The 15,698-nt window shown below is 52.0% G+C and overlaps 1 protein-coding gene across 2 annotated transcripts in view; it reads right to left on the bottom strand.

Annotated features, from left to right (window-relative positions):
- The window catches only part of SLC6A20 (solute carrier family 6 member 20), a 36,551-nt gene that overhangs the window by 13,866 nt on the left and 6,987 nt on the right, over positions 1-15,698 (bottom strand). For both annotated transcript variants that reach the window (XR_012489589.1, XM_019724056.2), the window contains exons 2-6: positions 10,902-11,042; positions 9,025-9,116; positions 4,823-5,050; positions 1,515-1,625; positions 286-527 (exon numbers count right to left, since the gene is read on the bottom strand). Coding sequence is in view for 1 of the 2 variants with exons in the window: in XM_019724056.2 (XP_019579615.2) it covers positions 286-527; positions 1,515-1,625; positions 4,823-5,050; positions 9,025-9,116; positions 10,902-11,042 (814 nt within the window). In the remaining variant the exon portion in view is untranslated. The remainder of the gene's footprint in view (positions 1-285; positions 528-1,514; positions 1,626-4,822; positions 5,051-9,024; positions 9,117-10,901; positions 11,043-15,698) is intronic.

Below are 15,698 nucleotides of genomic sequence, written 5' to 3'. Positions count from 1 at the left end.
GTTTGTTGAGTGTCCTGTTGTGGTAAAGTGCTTCAAATGCACAAAACTGCCCTCATCCCTTCCAGCAAACACTGACTTGCCACAGGCCCGCCAGCTACTGGTGGCGGTGAAGGGGAGCCCGGATTTGAACCCGGCACTGAGGCCTGCAAAGCCGGTGCCCTGTGCCCCACGGCCCTGGACTTCTCGGGGTCCACCTCTTCCCAGGAGCCCCTTCAGCTCGGAGCTTTGGAGGCTCACCTCCCTCTCCCCGCCAGGCCTGGGGCTCACTGGGCAGCCCAGGCTTACTTGTTCAAGCAGCTTTCGTAGTTGAAGGTGGCCTTGAAACCGTAGATGGAGAAGGTCACGATGCTGGCGAAGATGGAGGTGCAGCTGTTGATGAGGGACACGATGATGGCGTGCTTCTGGCAGTTGCTGGAGGGCTCGTTGTAGCTGGCGAAGGCGATGAGGCTGCCGAAGCCCAGGCCGAGCGAGAAGAAGATCTGGGTGGCTGCGTTGATCCAGGCCTTGGGGTTCGCCAGCTGCTCCAGCTGGAGAGCCAGCAGTGACAGGGCTGATGAACCCCGGGGGGACCCCAAACTCTCAGACCAGCAGAGGGAGGGACGGAGGCGCAGGGAGCGGGAGGAACTTGCCTCTGGCACAGGGACAGCCAGGGGCAGGCCTGGGGCTGGAGCCCGCTCTCCAGCCCCTTCTGGTATCCTGTCCATTCCTCAGCAGGTGGAAGACATTCCTCCTGTCATATGCTCCCTAGCTCCTTACCCATAGGAGGTGAGCAATGGGAAAGTGCGGGGTACAACCACGTAAGACTGAATCGAGCCCCTGATGCATGCTCCAGGCACCGCATGGTCTGGGCCTCAGAGCCGGGGGTGGTATAGCCTGGTGGTGGAGGTCTCGGTCTGGGGTGAATCCCAGCACCGACATTAGGGGCCATTTGGAACGTAGTGGGGGGCATTTTCTGGGGGGCGGGCATGCTGCCACAGTCATTTTGTTTCCAGGAGCCAGATTTGCTAAATGAGGAACTTGTCCTGCCCCCAAGACCGTAGTGCCCCCCCAAACACACACATTGATGAGTACTGGCTGTGGAGCGCCTAGGCAGGGGGTGCGGTGGGGAGGGATCAAGGAAAACCCTGCAGAGTGTGGATTTGCCCCTGTAGAAAAAGGGGTGCATGGAAGTGGTGAGCAGGTGTGTGAGATGGTCGGAATGATCTCATGGTAGATAATGCAGTTCACAGGCTGGCAGGAGGGGTTGGGGTTACACTGGGGGGTGAAGGGGCAGTGAGGACGACGAGGAGGAGTGGACAAGATGCAACACCCCAGAATTCACAGGGCTTGGGGACTGCCTGGTGAGGAGTTGACCCAGCGCCCACTCCCCCTCCCACAGCCTGGAGGGCTCACACCAGCCCCATGGGTACATGACAGCTTTCACCCACTTTCCATCTTCCGCTCTCTCCACCCATCCTGGAAGATGGCAGGATGAATGGGGGTGCCCTCAGGGCTTCCTTCCCTCGAGCCCGTACCTTAGGAGTGAACATGTACACCAGGCCATTGGTGGCTCCGTGGAGTGTGAGGCCCCTGACCAGGTAAATGATGAGCACACAGTAGGGTAGCGACGCAGTGAAATACACCACCTGTGGGCACCAGAGGGCAGAGTCAACCTGCTGGAAATGTGACCAGAGGACCGCTTTTGCCCAGGACGGACCCACCATCCTCAGGAAACACCACACTGTCCCGGGTGTTCAGGCGACTGATAGCTGGAAAGGCATCGGGATTCTTGGTCAGGGGTAGGTTCTGAGTTTGGGCTGAGAAATGGGGTGGTGGGAGGCGGGTTCCCATGTCTGCAACCACCAGGAAATCTCTGGTTCAGTAAAGAGGAAAGCAGGTACAGAGGCCGCTGCCCTGAGTCCTCCCTTCAGCCTGACCTTATTCCAGAAAAGATTTGGCAGCCCACAGACATATATCTATCACATGAACATGTTTAAATCGCTAGAAAAGAAATTGGTTAAAAAGAAAATGTCGGCAATCCAGTGAGATGAGCCCAGAGGAAGAGGCAGCCCACAGAGTAAGTGTGTGTGAGGCTCTGCCCCGTCTCTGAGCCCAATTTATCTCTGAGTTTCCTAGTGGCCTAAGCAAAGCAGGAGGCACAATCGCTTACAAGGTTTACATTGTCTCTAAAAAGAAAAAAGGGAAAAAGTCAGGGGTTTCAAGGAAGGACAGAGTTTCCAGAACTGGGGCCTGAGAGAAGCTTGGCCGTGAGTGCTCATGAAGGAAAAGCCGTGATGTTTGCTGTGGGGACAATGTCCCCGTAATAAATAAAACAGACATGTAGTGATCTGATTTTTATGAAAGGTCTCACTTCCTGGGCTTTAAAATTGCACACACATGGAATTTTTTGTCAACCACATCTTTTCCTGCAGACACACATCTCAAGTTCAACAACAGTTTATCTTTGGTTTTCATGGTGGCTTTGGCGTTGCCTCTCATATTCTGGGTAATTCTAAGCTTTACAAAGCCTGAACAGGGAGACCTTAGAGTGCAGTATGCCCATCCAGGACTGGAATTTCTTCTGTATACCAACTCGTATGTGCACCAGAGCCATTTACATAAAGCAAAGAAATATTTTGCAGCTGGCTTGTTTTTTTCCTTTTGTGAAAGCAATTTCCTTAAAGTTTGGGTCCTCCTGTGAGAAATATAGTTGGTGACCCATGTTTGATGGGCTTGAATTGCACACATTCTTAATGAGGCATGGCACCATCTTCCCATGAATCTCCAAGGCCTCCAGAGTGGCGCTCTGTGCCACCTCACCCTGGGGTCAGCTGGCAGTAGTGGGGTGTGTCTTTTATCATCGATTCTTAACTGAGTTCATTGTAACTCAAGAGGAGTAATAAATCCACCTGAGATTATAGGAAAATAAATCAGGTGCGAGATGGAGATGAATTAAGTGGAAAGAGAAGGCATCTGGCCAGTGAGCTGAAGGAAATCAAGGGGCAACAGGGGAAGGGTGACCAATGTCCTTAACCAGCAAACACTTAGAGGACACTTAGGGCAAGCCCTTAGAATGTCCTTCATTCCCCTCAGGTGAATACACTTCCCAGAAGGCTCTTTGGAGTCTTGACCAGGGTGGGTCACTTTTCTTCACTTGGGAAAGCTGGCAGGATTGCTGGACACGTGATACAACCTAAACTATTGGGAGAAACCATTTCTGACCAATCTGCAAAGACTTGGAAGAAAAAAGGTGATTCTAGAGAGAAGGCCCGGAAATGGCACACCACCATTAACAAAATGAATCCCCATAAATAGAGCTATGGGGCCCTTCTGTCATGGAGAGGGTGTGGCTTAAGCAGAGGCAATAGACACTGAGAATAAGTGTTCATGGCATGACATGACATGACCTCATTTAACACATTTGTAAATGATCTGGAAAAGAGATGGCCTCATTACGTCTCCCAGTTTGCAGATGTTGCCCTCAGATCTCTTGGATCACATTCATAAAAATTTGGCAAAGACAAACTGCAAAAACACTTTTTATGAGTGTAAATATCAGCCAAGCTTCAAGATGGGACAGAGTGAGATTCTGTAGGCTCTAAGCTCATCCAGAGAACATTCACTGGTCCCTTAGCGCAGTCATGGGATGGAGTGCGGTTGGGTCTAAGATACTGACTATCACAGGGTCTTGGAAACCAAAAGAAAATGTCCTTCCAAGCACGGAACTGGGGTCGTCACAGGGTACCTAAAATACTGTGGGTAGTTCTGGTCTTGATGCCTCAGGAAACACATGGGTTGACGGAGGCAACTCAGGTGGTCAAGAGGGGGAGGGTGGGTGGACTCTTAGGACCTTCAGAAGGAAAGAGCTGGAATTAAGTCATGAAAGACGTGGAGAGAGCACACAGGAGGGGCTCACCAAACCAAGATGATGGGGAGGCATTGGGGTAAAGCTGGGTCTGTCTCACAAGGTGGTGCCCTTGGGCAGGTCACTGTACCTCTCTAAGCCTCCGGTGAGTAGGATATGAAAAATACCACGATGGGCTGTTGCAAGATTGAGACACTGGGCACGTGCAACCTGTGGTGGGTCTGCTGTGAGCAGTGACTGAGTATGAGGCCCCTGCTGAAGCTTGAGAAAGATGGCAGGTGAAGGAAACACTCAAAGAAAAACCTCCCACTAAGGAACATCTCAGCCCCAGCAGGAGTGCAAATCGGGATGCACCACGGAGAAAAGATTTATAAATCAGGCCTGACAGCTCTGTTGGCTCATTGAAAGCAGCTGAGAGCAAAGGTTCTCAAACTGGGCTGCACGTTAGAAGCACCTGGGGAGCTTTTCAATTCCCAATGCTCAGGTTGTAGCCCACACTCATTTCTCCAGAACCTTTGGGGGTAGCACTGAGGTGGTAGAGTTGCAAAAGCTCTCCAGGTGAGACCAATGTGCGGGTAAGTTTGGCAGCAGGCGGCTAGGGTGTCTCGGGGACATTTCCAATTATTTAAGGTTTTTAAAAGAGGGGAAACTCACTGTCTAGTTGCTTGGTACCATGTGGGCAGTTTGGATTTGGGGATGGTGGGGACAGAGATGCTTGTCTTTTTAAGATAGTGGAGAAGTCCTTGTTTCCAGGTTTAAGGCTGCAACGTCAAGACCTTCTGGCTATTTTTATAGTCATCTAGTAGGTGATTTGTACCAGCACACCGTCTGGCACAGCTTCTGCCCCTCGACTGCAGAAGGCAGCCTCTGGGCACGGCTCAGGGAGGGAGGCTGCTGCCCGCCCACCTGTCCACCCGCCCACCTGCCCGCCTGCCCCCAGCACTGGCCGCTCATTGGGCCAGCGCTTTGCCATCTTACCTTGCCGGTTGACGCGGTGCCCCGTAGGATGCACAGGTACACCACGAGCCAGGCCAGGATGAGGCACAGCGCGGGCTCCCATTGCACGCCCCCGCTGTCCTGGATGGACGGCGAGATGTTGAGGGTTTTCCTGTACCAGAAGTACTGTGTTGTCGAAGCCTTCTCACATTCCTCGTCATAGCCTGTGCGGTTGCTGTTCAGTGGGCAGACAGACCACGGCAGGGGGTCCTTTGGGATCGACACAATCATTACACAGAGAGCTGAGGGCTGAGGCCAAAGGTCAGCGTGGGGAGGACGGGAGGTGGCCCTGATACGGGGCTCTTGGACAGAAGGGTGCTGGTCCCCAAAAGGCAGGCAGCTGGAGCTTCTGAAGGCGGACAATGGATCAGAGGGTTTGTCAGTGGCACAAGTGGGGCTTAGCAGTGGGCGAGGGGCTCCACACGCCTTGCAATCCTACCGGCACTGGTTGAGGACCACCAAATTCGACTGTAGGTCTGAGAGACTCAATACACAAACAGACAACATCCAGACCATCTATTGCAACAGAACTCAGACCCACAACCTCTGCAGTAACCAGCCCAGGGATCCAAACCACAAGGTCTGCATCAATCGGCCCACAACTGTCAGGACGTGGCCACTGACTGCCAGCTTCTTTAATTTGTGTTTCCTCCGGCTCAGGACCAACTGCAGAAGGCCAGATACACTCCCCCAACCAATCACATAGAGAGCCCACCTCCAGCTCCCACGGCCTCCAATCAGGCCACTCCTGAAGCCCTCCCTTCTCTTCACGCAGGTGCTTTCTCACACCTCTGCCTGGCTCGCAATCTCAACCAGGGCAAATGATCACAAGCTGTGAATACACAGCCTCTGCCTTTCTCATGTGAGTGGTCTTCCTTTATTTCCACAAGTCCCTAGCAAGTCCTGGCATGAGTGAGACTCAGGTCCTGCCCTCACGAACTGGTGATGGAGACAGGTGCTTCCTATGATGGAGACTGGGTTTCGGAAGTTCAAGAGGCACGAGGTTCAGCTTTCCTGTAGCCATCTCGTACATCGAAGGCCGCGAGAACCTGGTGCTGGTGACTTCTGAGAGCCTGGTGCAGTCCCACGCCTGCACTGTGTAGACAGAGCCAGGAAGAGCCGCTTCTGCTTCAGTGGGTTTGAACTGGGTTCTCTGTCACTTAGGAACAGAAGTGCCGGTACAATGAACGTGGCCCAGACTCGAGTGTTAAATGGAGGCACTGAGCTGAGGGGGATGGTGATGGATTTAATTTTGGCTTGAGGAGGGCCGTTAGGGGTCCCACCTCTGCTCTGCCAAGACCAGCCCCACATCCATCATTTTTGTGTGTATTTTGGTTCTATCAACTCAGATTTCATGTGACAAAAACTCTCCACTAACAGAAGAAGTCTGACTCCTTTGGGTTCAATCCCTGTGTTTCACAGGAAAGAGAACTAAGGCCCAACAATGTTACCTGGTGGGCTGTGGCCACTCTGCCAGCGAGAAGCTGGCACCTGGGGGTATATACGCGGAAAGAGCTCAAGACCTGTATTGGTAGGACCCCTGGCAAGAACCGGGGGTCCCTCTCCCATAGGAATGTGACAACTGGTTTCTAGCTTTGACTCAGAATGTATCCAAAGATGGCCACCAACAATTCCTCCCCAGGAGAGATGGCATCTATTGTCCTGACCCGTGAATCTGGGCTGGCTTGTGCCTTTCTGTGACCAACAGAATGCGGTGAAATGATGCAGCATGACTTCCCAGCCTAGGCCCTCTGAGGCTTCACAGCTGCTCTTTTCACCTCTGGGAAACCCGCCCTCATGTCAATACACTTGGGTGACTGCTGAGCCATGAGGACTCACGGAGACAGAAGCCATGTGGAGGGAACCGAGGTGCCTGGCCCATCAGGTGGGAGGGTCCCTGGTGGACCTGATGCCCAGGGGAGCTACCCAGCCTGCATGGGACTGACTGGCTCGTTCCCAGGACTGTAGCTAATGCCAGCTCAGCCGGCCTGCTTCCTAACCTTGGCATGACTGCATCACCTGTGGGACGGGAGTTGGGAGGCTTTAAAAACTACGATGCAAAAATAAACACACCAAAAAACAAAAAACAAACAAACAAAAAAAACCCCAAAAAACTACATATTTAAAAATAAACAACAAAAACTACGATGCCCAGGCTGCACCTCTGGTGGGTTTCACTGGTCTGGGGTCAGGCCTGGGCATCAGAGGTTTGAAAGCTCAGGTGATTCCAGCATGCACAGGGTGAAGAGCCTTAGGGTACATAAGAAGGTTAAATGGACCAGTTCTCAGCCCCTACCTTTCTCCCTCTGAATCAGAGGGTCTGGCTGGAACCCCTGCATCTGCAGTTGTAACAGGACCAGCCTCTCCCGCCCCCTGGCCCCTCCCCCCCAGGCTCCTGCTGGGAAAAGCTGGACATGAGGCTGGAGAGCCCAACCCACAGTGGGATGGATGAGAGCACAGACCCTCAGCCAGGATGCCTGCATCCAATCTCACAGCTACTCAGCTCCCCTCTGCCTCGAGGACCCAGTGCTCTGAGTATCAGACTTGTGATGGTTACGTCAGGGAATTCTGACGTGCTTAAGACTATGCCTGGCCCAGGACACGTGTTAAGTGAATGTCTGTGTTACTGCCCTTATTATGTGACCATGGAGGAGGGCTCCAAAGCAGAGGGACTGAGGGGGACGGCCACGGACCTGGGGAGGACGGAATCAATGAATAGTCAAGTGAGTTTTCAGGAATTGCTGGTCCTCACACTTCTGAGGGTTAGAAATAGGTGGCTCCTTTCTTGAGACACTTTATTTTTACCTTTGGAAGATGGTCAAATTATTCTGATTTTGTTAGAACAGGACACGTTTTTTCCACCTTTGGAAAATTGTCTAAATAAGTATGCAGACCTATAAAGCCCAAAATATGTACGGCAACCATGTAGCTGGAGTGATGTTGTGCAGTGTACAACCTGCCCAACTATATACCTGACAGCCCTGCACAGAGGAGAACTGGTCACCAGGCTGGAACGTAAGAGGAGCTGCCCTGTTTCTATCCAGAAGGTGGGGAGAGGCAGGGTGTGGCCGGTCTTCACGGAACTCCAGGCTGAGTCAGGAAGAGGACGAGGGGCTGCAGCTAAGCTCAGGGCAGAATCCTTCCTATCAGGGTGTACACAGGGCTCATTGCGTGGCTAGAGTGAGTGTAGACGCCAAGTCCTGATTATTGAGGTCATTCACCCAAGCATTCCTTGGGGCCCCACAAATTGGGGTGAGTCCACAGTCCATGGCCAGCCCTAGGACCTTGGGGACAAGGTCTGTCCTGTGAAGGCCTGGCTCAGTGGCAAAGTGTGAGGCATCTGCCCAGTTAGCTCCTGTCTCCTCCCTTCTCTTCCCATCTGCGAAGAGGCTGAGATGGAGAAGGCAGCTGGAAGCAAGTGGGGAGAGTGGGGAGTGGGGTCCCTGCAAGTAAAGAAATGAATGTGGGAAGTGGAGAGGGAAACTCCTCTTGGCTTAGAAACAAAGACCACCTCTCCGTGAGGAATTAGGGTTCTCTCTTCTCTACAATTTTCAGCCCCTTCCACATTTTCTACAATGAGCCTCAGCTAAGGTTATAATCAGAAATGCATGTTTAAAATGTTTGTCTTTGGGAATAGCCCCTATTGTGTTACAGGCATGACAACATTTTTCTAGAAGAACTTTTGGTCCGAAGGGAAAAGCAGGGGCTTAGCCTGGAGTCAGAAACCTGGAAGGACAAGTGATCGGAGGCAGGAAGGGGGAGAGGGGGACGAGGGGACCGACAGGAGGAGGAGGAAGGGTAACTGTCTTGCTGGGTTGGTGGAATCCCTCCCCAGGGACTCTCTCCACAGATTTCCCCCCAGGCCCACTAGCAGTGGTTCTTACTATTTTTGAGGTCACATCCTTCAGAGAACCTGATGAGAGCGGTGTCCCTGTTCCCCAGAAAGGTGCGTCCAGGCACACACACACACTCACATGCACAATCTGGCTTACAATTGCAGGGTCCATGGAGCCCAGGTTCAGAAGCCCTCTGCTTGGTTTGGGTGCTTGGTCTCCCCCAGCCCTTTGCATTGTTTCCTGGCTTCCCCTGAGGCGGCCGCCCCCATCCTCCCGCCTGTCCCAGGTGGGGGCCCTGCTCTCTTCTCCCTTTCCTGCTCCCACCCTGCTCTGGCACAGCCAGCTCACCTGGAAGGAGTGAAAGAGGTACCAGAAGGCCCAGGCGTTGATGACGTTGTAATACATGGACAGGAAGAAGGAGACTACCACGCTGGCGACACCTGTGCAGAGGCAAAAGGCATGAGGAAGGCTTGCCCCGCCCGCCGGACGAGGCAGCGGTGGCCCAACCCGGTGGGCCCCAGGACACCCCTGCAGTGACCGCCCTGGGCTGGCAAAATGTCTGTCAGCAGGTTTGTGAGAGGCTTAACCATGACCAGGCCTCCGCGAGAACTTTCTAAGGGTCAGTCTCTTCCCTCTCCTCTCTCCCCATTTTCTTGGACTGGAGGCTGATGACGTTTTTTTGAGAGCTAAGTGCCAGTTGCTGTGTGCTAAGTACTTTATGTGCCTTTACAACAATGTTATAAAGTGGATGTCATTATGCCCCCTGCACAGAGGAGAGAGCTGAGGCACAGAGCTTGCCCAAGACCCCCAGGTAGGAAGTGGCCGAACTAGGACTGAAACCTGATATGAGAACCTAATGCAGAGAACCTGGTGAGAGTGGTGGCAGGCGGGACCCTGACGCCAGGCATTACGGTTGCTCCCTCCTTGGCTCATCTGAAGTTAGGTTGCGGGGGCCAATCCCTGCCCTAGGGTGGCAGGGAGCAGAGGTGTGAGGAGGTGTGTCAGGACTGCAGGGGACAGGAGGCAGGCTGTGCCCCACCTGGTCAGGCCTGCACGGAACCCAGGGTGGCCCTGGAGCAGGGTTGGCTAACAGTGGTGCTCTGGAGCTGGCCATGCGGGCCCCGAGCGGTGCTGTGCATCTCTGCCCAACCCCACGCTCTGAGACAGCTGGTTAGGCACAGTGGGAGTATTTACACCACGGTAACAGCACATGCTACAAACCAGGCCTTCCCCTACCCCCACCCCACCTTAAAGGTTGATTGTTAAACATTCGCTGGCACCCCGCTGCCCCCACCATTGGCACAAACATCTAGTATCTTTCCTCTTGGTGCCTCGGAGAAGCCCTCTGTGATTGCTTACTTGGGCAAATTGTAAATCCACACACCTCTGTGTTAAAAATTAACAGCCATTCAAAATGAGGAGGCAGCTCGGGTTTGAGGATGATTTGTGAGGCCACCGGGCACATTTCTTTTGCATCTGTGACTAAGTCCTGTCATAGTTTACGCCCTCCGTGCTCCTGAAACATCACTCTGCCTTCCTGCCTGCCCTCCCGTCTGGGGGGATGGGAGGCGTGAGCAGAACAGAGCGTGGCCAACGCTGGTCAAAGTTCCTCCTGCTGGCAGAGGAAGCTCCGGGAGCGTGAGGACTGTGAAGGCAGGTTAACCAACTCTGGAGGTGCCAAGACCCTGGCTGGAGGTAACTCAGGACAGGCAGGATGTACGGCAGCGCCTCTCTCGCTATCCACGCAAGCCCAGCTTCCTACACTGGGCGTACTAATGACACCCCTGCAACCTCTCAGGGCTGTAAGGAAGATTAAATGAGCTCATGCACGTATACTGTAGAGGCCAGCGCCTGGCACATAGTAGGTGCTCATTGAAAGAAGGAGACGTCGGTATGAGCAGTTAGCAGAGGGGCAGTTCCCAGAACGGTTGTTAGCTAGACACGGAGCACAGCTCCATCGTGGGCAGCTGTTTCTCTGTTACAGACCAGCAAACTGAGGGCTGGAAAAGAGAAGCAATGTGGTCTTGGTTCCACAGGGATGTGGCTCCTCCCTTTCCCGCTGCTCCGGGGGTAGGAAACCAGCCCCTCTCAGCCCATAGTCTGTGGCAGCTCCTCCTGGGCTGTCTGCCACGTCATTTAAAGGCTCTCTCTTGGGCCTTGTGCTTGCCCCTGGCTCCCACCCCACCCAGGTCTCCCCTGGAGAGGACTGGAAAGCGCCCACGTACCGACGCCGCTGAGGTAGGGGCTGATGGTCCTCCAGGCACCGATGCTGCCCTGGCGCATGCGCTGCCCGACCGCCAGTTCCAGGTACAGGAGCGGCATTCCCTCCACGATCAGCATGATGACGTACGGCACCAGGAAGCTCCCTGGGGGCGTCCAGACACAACAGCCAGCCATCAGCAACGGGCTGTCCTCTGCAAGCCACCAGCCTCCCTGCAGACGTCCTCCCATCCGTCCGTCCTCCCTTCCTTCCTTCAGTTTTTCCATCCATCCTTTCAGCTTTCCACACACCCATCCTCCTAGCTTTCCCATCATCCTCCATCTTTCTGCCTTCATACCCTTCCACCTTTCCACACATCCATCTTTCTGTGATTCCTCTCACCCAACTATCATCCATCCATCCATCCACCCATCCTTCTATCCTCTTATCTTTCTACTCATCCATCTGTCTCTTCATCCATCCATCTATGGATGACGTACACCATGAATGTCAGTTAAAATCTTTAAATACATCCATTCTGAGTGGTGAATAACTCCTGTCCCAAACTCTCTGTGTGCCCTCCTTAATGCCACAGCTGCCTCAGGCCCTCTGCCAGAAATCCCCATTCCACTCTTTTTTATAGCAACTAATGGTTAATCAGAGCCAGGACCGCTGAGTTGTTAAATGCTTTGAGCATCACTCCTGAATCCATCCATGCAGCTGCCCAGCTCCACACACTTGCTTTGGGCTTTTGTAGCCCCGATGGTGCCCTGCAAGGAGGTGGTCGCCTAAGCAACTGTTTTCACTCAGCGCTTCCTATGGGCCAGGCCCTGAGCTGGGTGTGGGATGGATGGGAAATGAGCAGCCCTGCCCCCTGACCTCGGGTGATCACCTGGGCAGAAGAATTTCAGCTGCCTTATCCTGGGCCACAGAAAGTTCCCCCAGGCCTCATATCTTCAGAGATGAGGTAGGGCCTTGCTGTGTATGTGTGGGGAGGCAAGGGGGTCCCCAATAGACAGAGCCCCAGCTACCACATTCTTTTAGGGAGCATCTCTATGTGTGTCTGTTTTATACAGTGACCGTCAGTCTAAAATTTCATTTTAATAAAATTAATTCACACCAATTTTAAACCCACTGGTTTCCAAGGAGCCATCTGCAGACAAGTGCCCTTGGTGATAGTGGGGAGCCAGGGATGTGAATGGAGCTACGGATGCCCTCCCACTGCCTGGCACTAGGACAGAGGCAGGCAGCCTGTTGCAGGGGACGGGGGGACGTCACAACTGCCACTGCCACCACCACCCCACCTCCAGATGGCTGGCCCGCTGCTTAGCCTGTCGGGCCTGCCCCGTCCTTCTCTGCAGCCCCTCAGCCATTCCTCCTCCAATTCCTGGCTCCTTTGCTGTGAACGAACCTGAAAAATGGCCCAGTGGGAAAAGAGAGCAGGACTTCTGATTCAAATAAAAACCCTGTCACTACAGCTACGGGGATTACAGAAGGAACTGTCTCTGAAAGTGTGGCGGTAAATAACGAAACATATATGTTTACCTAAGCATCTGATACTTACACAAGCGCCTCCATTGGGTGGACATGCTGTCCTCTAGCCGACAGGACCGCCTAAGCCCTCTCCTGCACACCATGTACCTTTGCATCACCCCTTAAGTAGCTGCACAACATTCCACTAGGAAAATGAGCCCAGAATTCATTTCATCAGTCCTTGGACACTGAGGCTGTTGCCAGTTTTCTGAGCTCCTAAATCAAGCTGTGGGACAAACCCTGGTCCACGTGTGGTTATTTTCCTTGGGACAGAAATCCCAGAAGTAGAATGGCGGGAACACAACCAGGCACAGCCCCATGGGCTCTCCTACCACAGAGAGAAGGGAGAGAGCGGGGCACACACCACCAGACCTCGGTATTCCCCATGTCATCTCCTGCTCACGTGGGGGCCTGGAACAAATCCAGCTCTCTCAGTTGTGGACCCTGAAGACGCTGCCAGGCCGTGCTCCCTTCCTGCCCTGCATAAAGGTGTTTTAGTCCCTCACCAGGTTCCTCTCCATAGCAAGGAGTCTGAGAGGCCATCAGGGGGTCCCACCCAGAATACGTCTGACAATAAAGGTCATGTTGACAACCTGATTAGAGCAACATTCAATCTCTCAGTGGTTATAAGATAAGCTCATTTTCACCCAAGGTGTTAAACAGTAACCACATGAGGCCTGGCAGGGTCCACGAAAGGCTTTCTCTTTGACAGGGCCTGCCTTATGCCCACTGCCCGTGGGAGGCCAGAAGTCCCAGGCCTGGTGCCCAGGTGGGAGCGTGGGGCCCTGTAGCCCTGCCCATTGGTAGTTTCTATTATCCCTCCCACTCCCCGCCCCCCAACCATCCAAACACACACAATCCTTGTGCAGAAAAAAAAAAACACGCCTCTCAACCCATAGCTCAAATTTTATACAAAAACAAAAACAAAAAAACCCACTCAAAATGGATCTTAGACCTATAGGTACAACTCAAAACAATCAAACTTCTAGAAAGAAACACAGGAGAAAATCTTTCTGATCTTAGGTTAGGCAAAGATTTTTAGACACAACATCAAAAGCATTATCCGTGAGTGAAAATACTGAAAAATTGGACTTCCTTTTAAAATTCTGCTCAGTGAAAGACACTGCTAGGAGAATAAAAAGACAAGCTGAAGACTGGGAGAAAATACTTGCAAAACACATACCTGACAAAAACTTTGTGTCTAGGACATATAAAGGACTCTCAAAACTCAATAATGAGGAAACAAAGAACCCACTGCAAAACAATTTATTAAAAAATTGAACTGACATTTTACTGAAGAAACTATATGACTGGCAAATGATCACATAAAAAGATGCTAAGAATTAGTGTTTACTAGGAAAATGCAAATTCAGACCATAATGAGATGCCACCACACAGATTGGCTAAAAAAAGAAAGGCTGACAGTACCAGTGCTGACAAAGATTTGGAGAACCCCCATCCATCGCTGGTGGAAATGTAAAATGGTACAGCCTCTCTGGAAAGCAGTTTGACAGCTTCTTATGAGGTTAAGCATCCACTTACTCTACGACCCAGCAGTTATAGCCCTAGGTATTTACTCTAGAGAAATGAAAACTTACATTCACACGAAAACCTATACAGGGATGTTGATAGCGGCTCTATGCAGAGTTGTCAAAAACTGGAAACAACCTAACCATTCTCCAATGGGTGAAAGGATAATAAATGCTGGTACATCCACACAATGGAAAACTACTCAGCCATAAAAAGAAACAACATGAGAGAAGTGAAAGATGCCAGAATCAAAAGGCTACACCCTGTGGGACTCCATGTATATGACAGCCTGGAAAAGACAACACTACAGGGACAGAAAGCAGATCTGTGGCTGCTGGGGGCTGGGAGTGGGGAGGGGTGGGCCACAGGGGCATAAGTGTGGGGGGGTTAACACAACTGCATGCGTTTGCCAGCACTCATAGAACTGGACACCAAAAAAGTGAATTTTTCTGCATGTAAATATATCTCAATACACGAAAAATATGTTTTGCGATCAGTTTTGAAAACAAGTCCACTAATCAACCCTCTTCCAACAGAACTGTTCCCCAGCCTCCCTTTATGTAAAAATTCTGACACGGCCTCTCCATGAGGAGACCCTGGCATCTGAGAGCGGCAGACAGACACAGGCCTGAAAAAGGGGTGTGTGATCACATGTATCTGCATGGGGTGTACTGAGGGAGATTAAACACAGCCACATTCTCGCAGCTGCTCCCAGGACAGGTGGAGTCCATCTCCGCACCTGGGAATGTGGGCTGGCCTTGGACTTGCTTTGTGTAATAAGATGTGGGGGAAACAATGCCATGGTGGTTCCAGAGCCCAGGCCTCAGGACACCGCGCAACTTTGCCTTCCTCTCTTGGAAGGCGGCCCCGAAACCCTGCACGGAAGCTGGTCCAGGCTGCCTGAGACAGAGAGGCCACGTGGAGGAGAACCAAGAGCACTGCCAGCTCAGCACCGGCTGCCAGCGTGTGAAGGGCCTTCCAGGCCGGCCGACCTGCCAGCGAATGCCGCCACACGAGCCAGACCCGATCAAACCAGTACAGCAATGCACAGCCCACCCACAGAACTGTGAGCAATAGCTATTTCTTGTTTCAGCCACTACCTTTTTTTTTTTTTTTTTTTTGCTTCTCAATGCTTTAGTGTGTATTTCTTAAAAACAAAGACATTCTCTCATATAATTCCAATGCAATGAGCAAAATCAACAAATTAACCCTGATACAGGACTATTATTATTTTATCTACAAACCTTACTGGAATGTTACCAATTATCCCACTGGTGTCCTTTATTCTGGTCTCAGACCCAGCTCACAACCACGCATGGTACTTCTGTCACCTCTCGTCAGTCTCTTTTAATTTGGGACAGCTCTTCAGTCTTTCCTTGTCTTACATGACCTTGACACGTGGGAGAGTACGAGCCAGTTATTTTGTGGAATGTCCCTCATTTTGGGTCTTGGCAGGGACACTGAAGTGATCAGAGGCACGTGATGTTGATCTGCCCCTTTCCTGGTCATGGTCACTTTGCTCATTTGGTTAAGGTGGCGTCTGCAAGGTTTCTCCTCTGAAAGTTCCTGTTTCCCCCTTTGAAATGACTGATGATCTTGGAGGGAGATAGTTTGAGACGGGGTCACCATCCCGTCTCTCCTTGGACCTTTGCCTACTAGTTTTCACATCCATTGATGATTCTTGCCCGAAACAATGATTACTGTGTTGGTTGCCTGACGATTTTCTAATTCCATCATTCTTTCTAAATCCTTAGGCTTT

This window comes from Rhinolophus sinicus, linkage group LG10, assembly GCF_036562045.2.
Source record: "Rhinolophus sinicus isolate RSC01 linkage group LG10, ASM3656204v1, whole genome shotgun sequence".
Lineage (NCBI taxonomy): Eukaryota > Metazoa > Chordata > Mammalia > Chiroptera > Rhinolophidae > Rhinolophus > Rhinolophus sinicus.
Note: the sequence above shows the minus strand (reverse complement) of the source record. Positions and strands in the feature narration are given on the sequence as shown.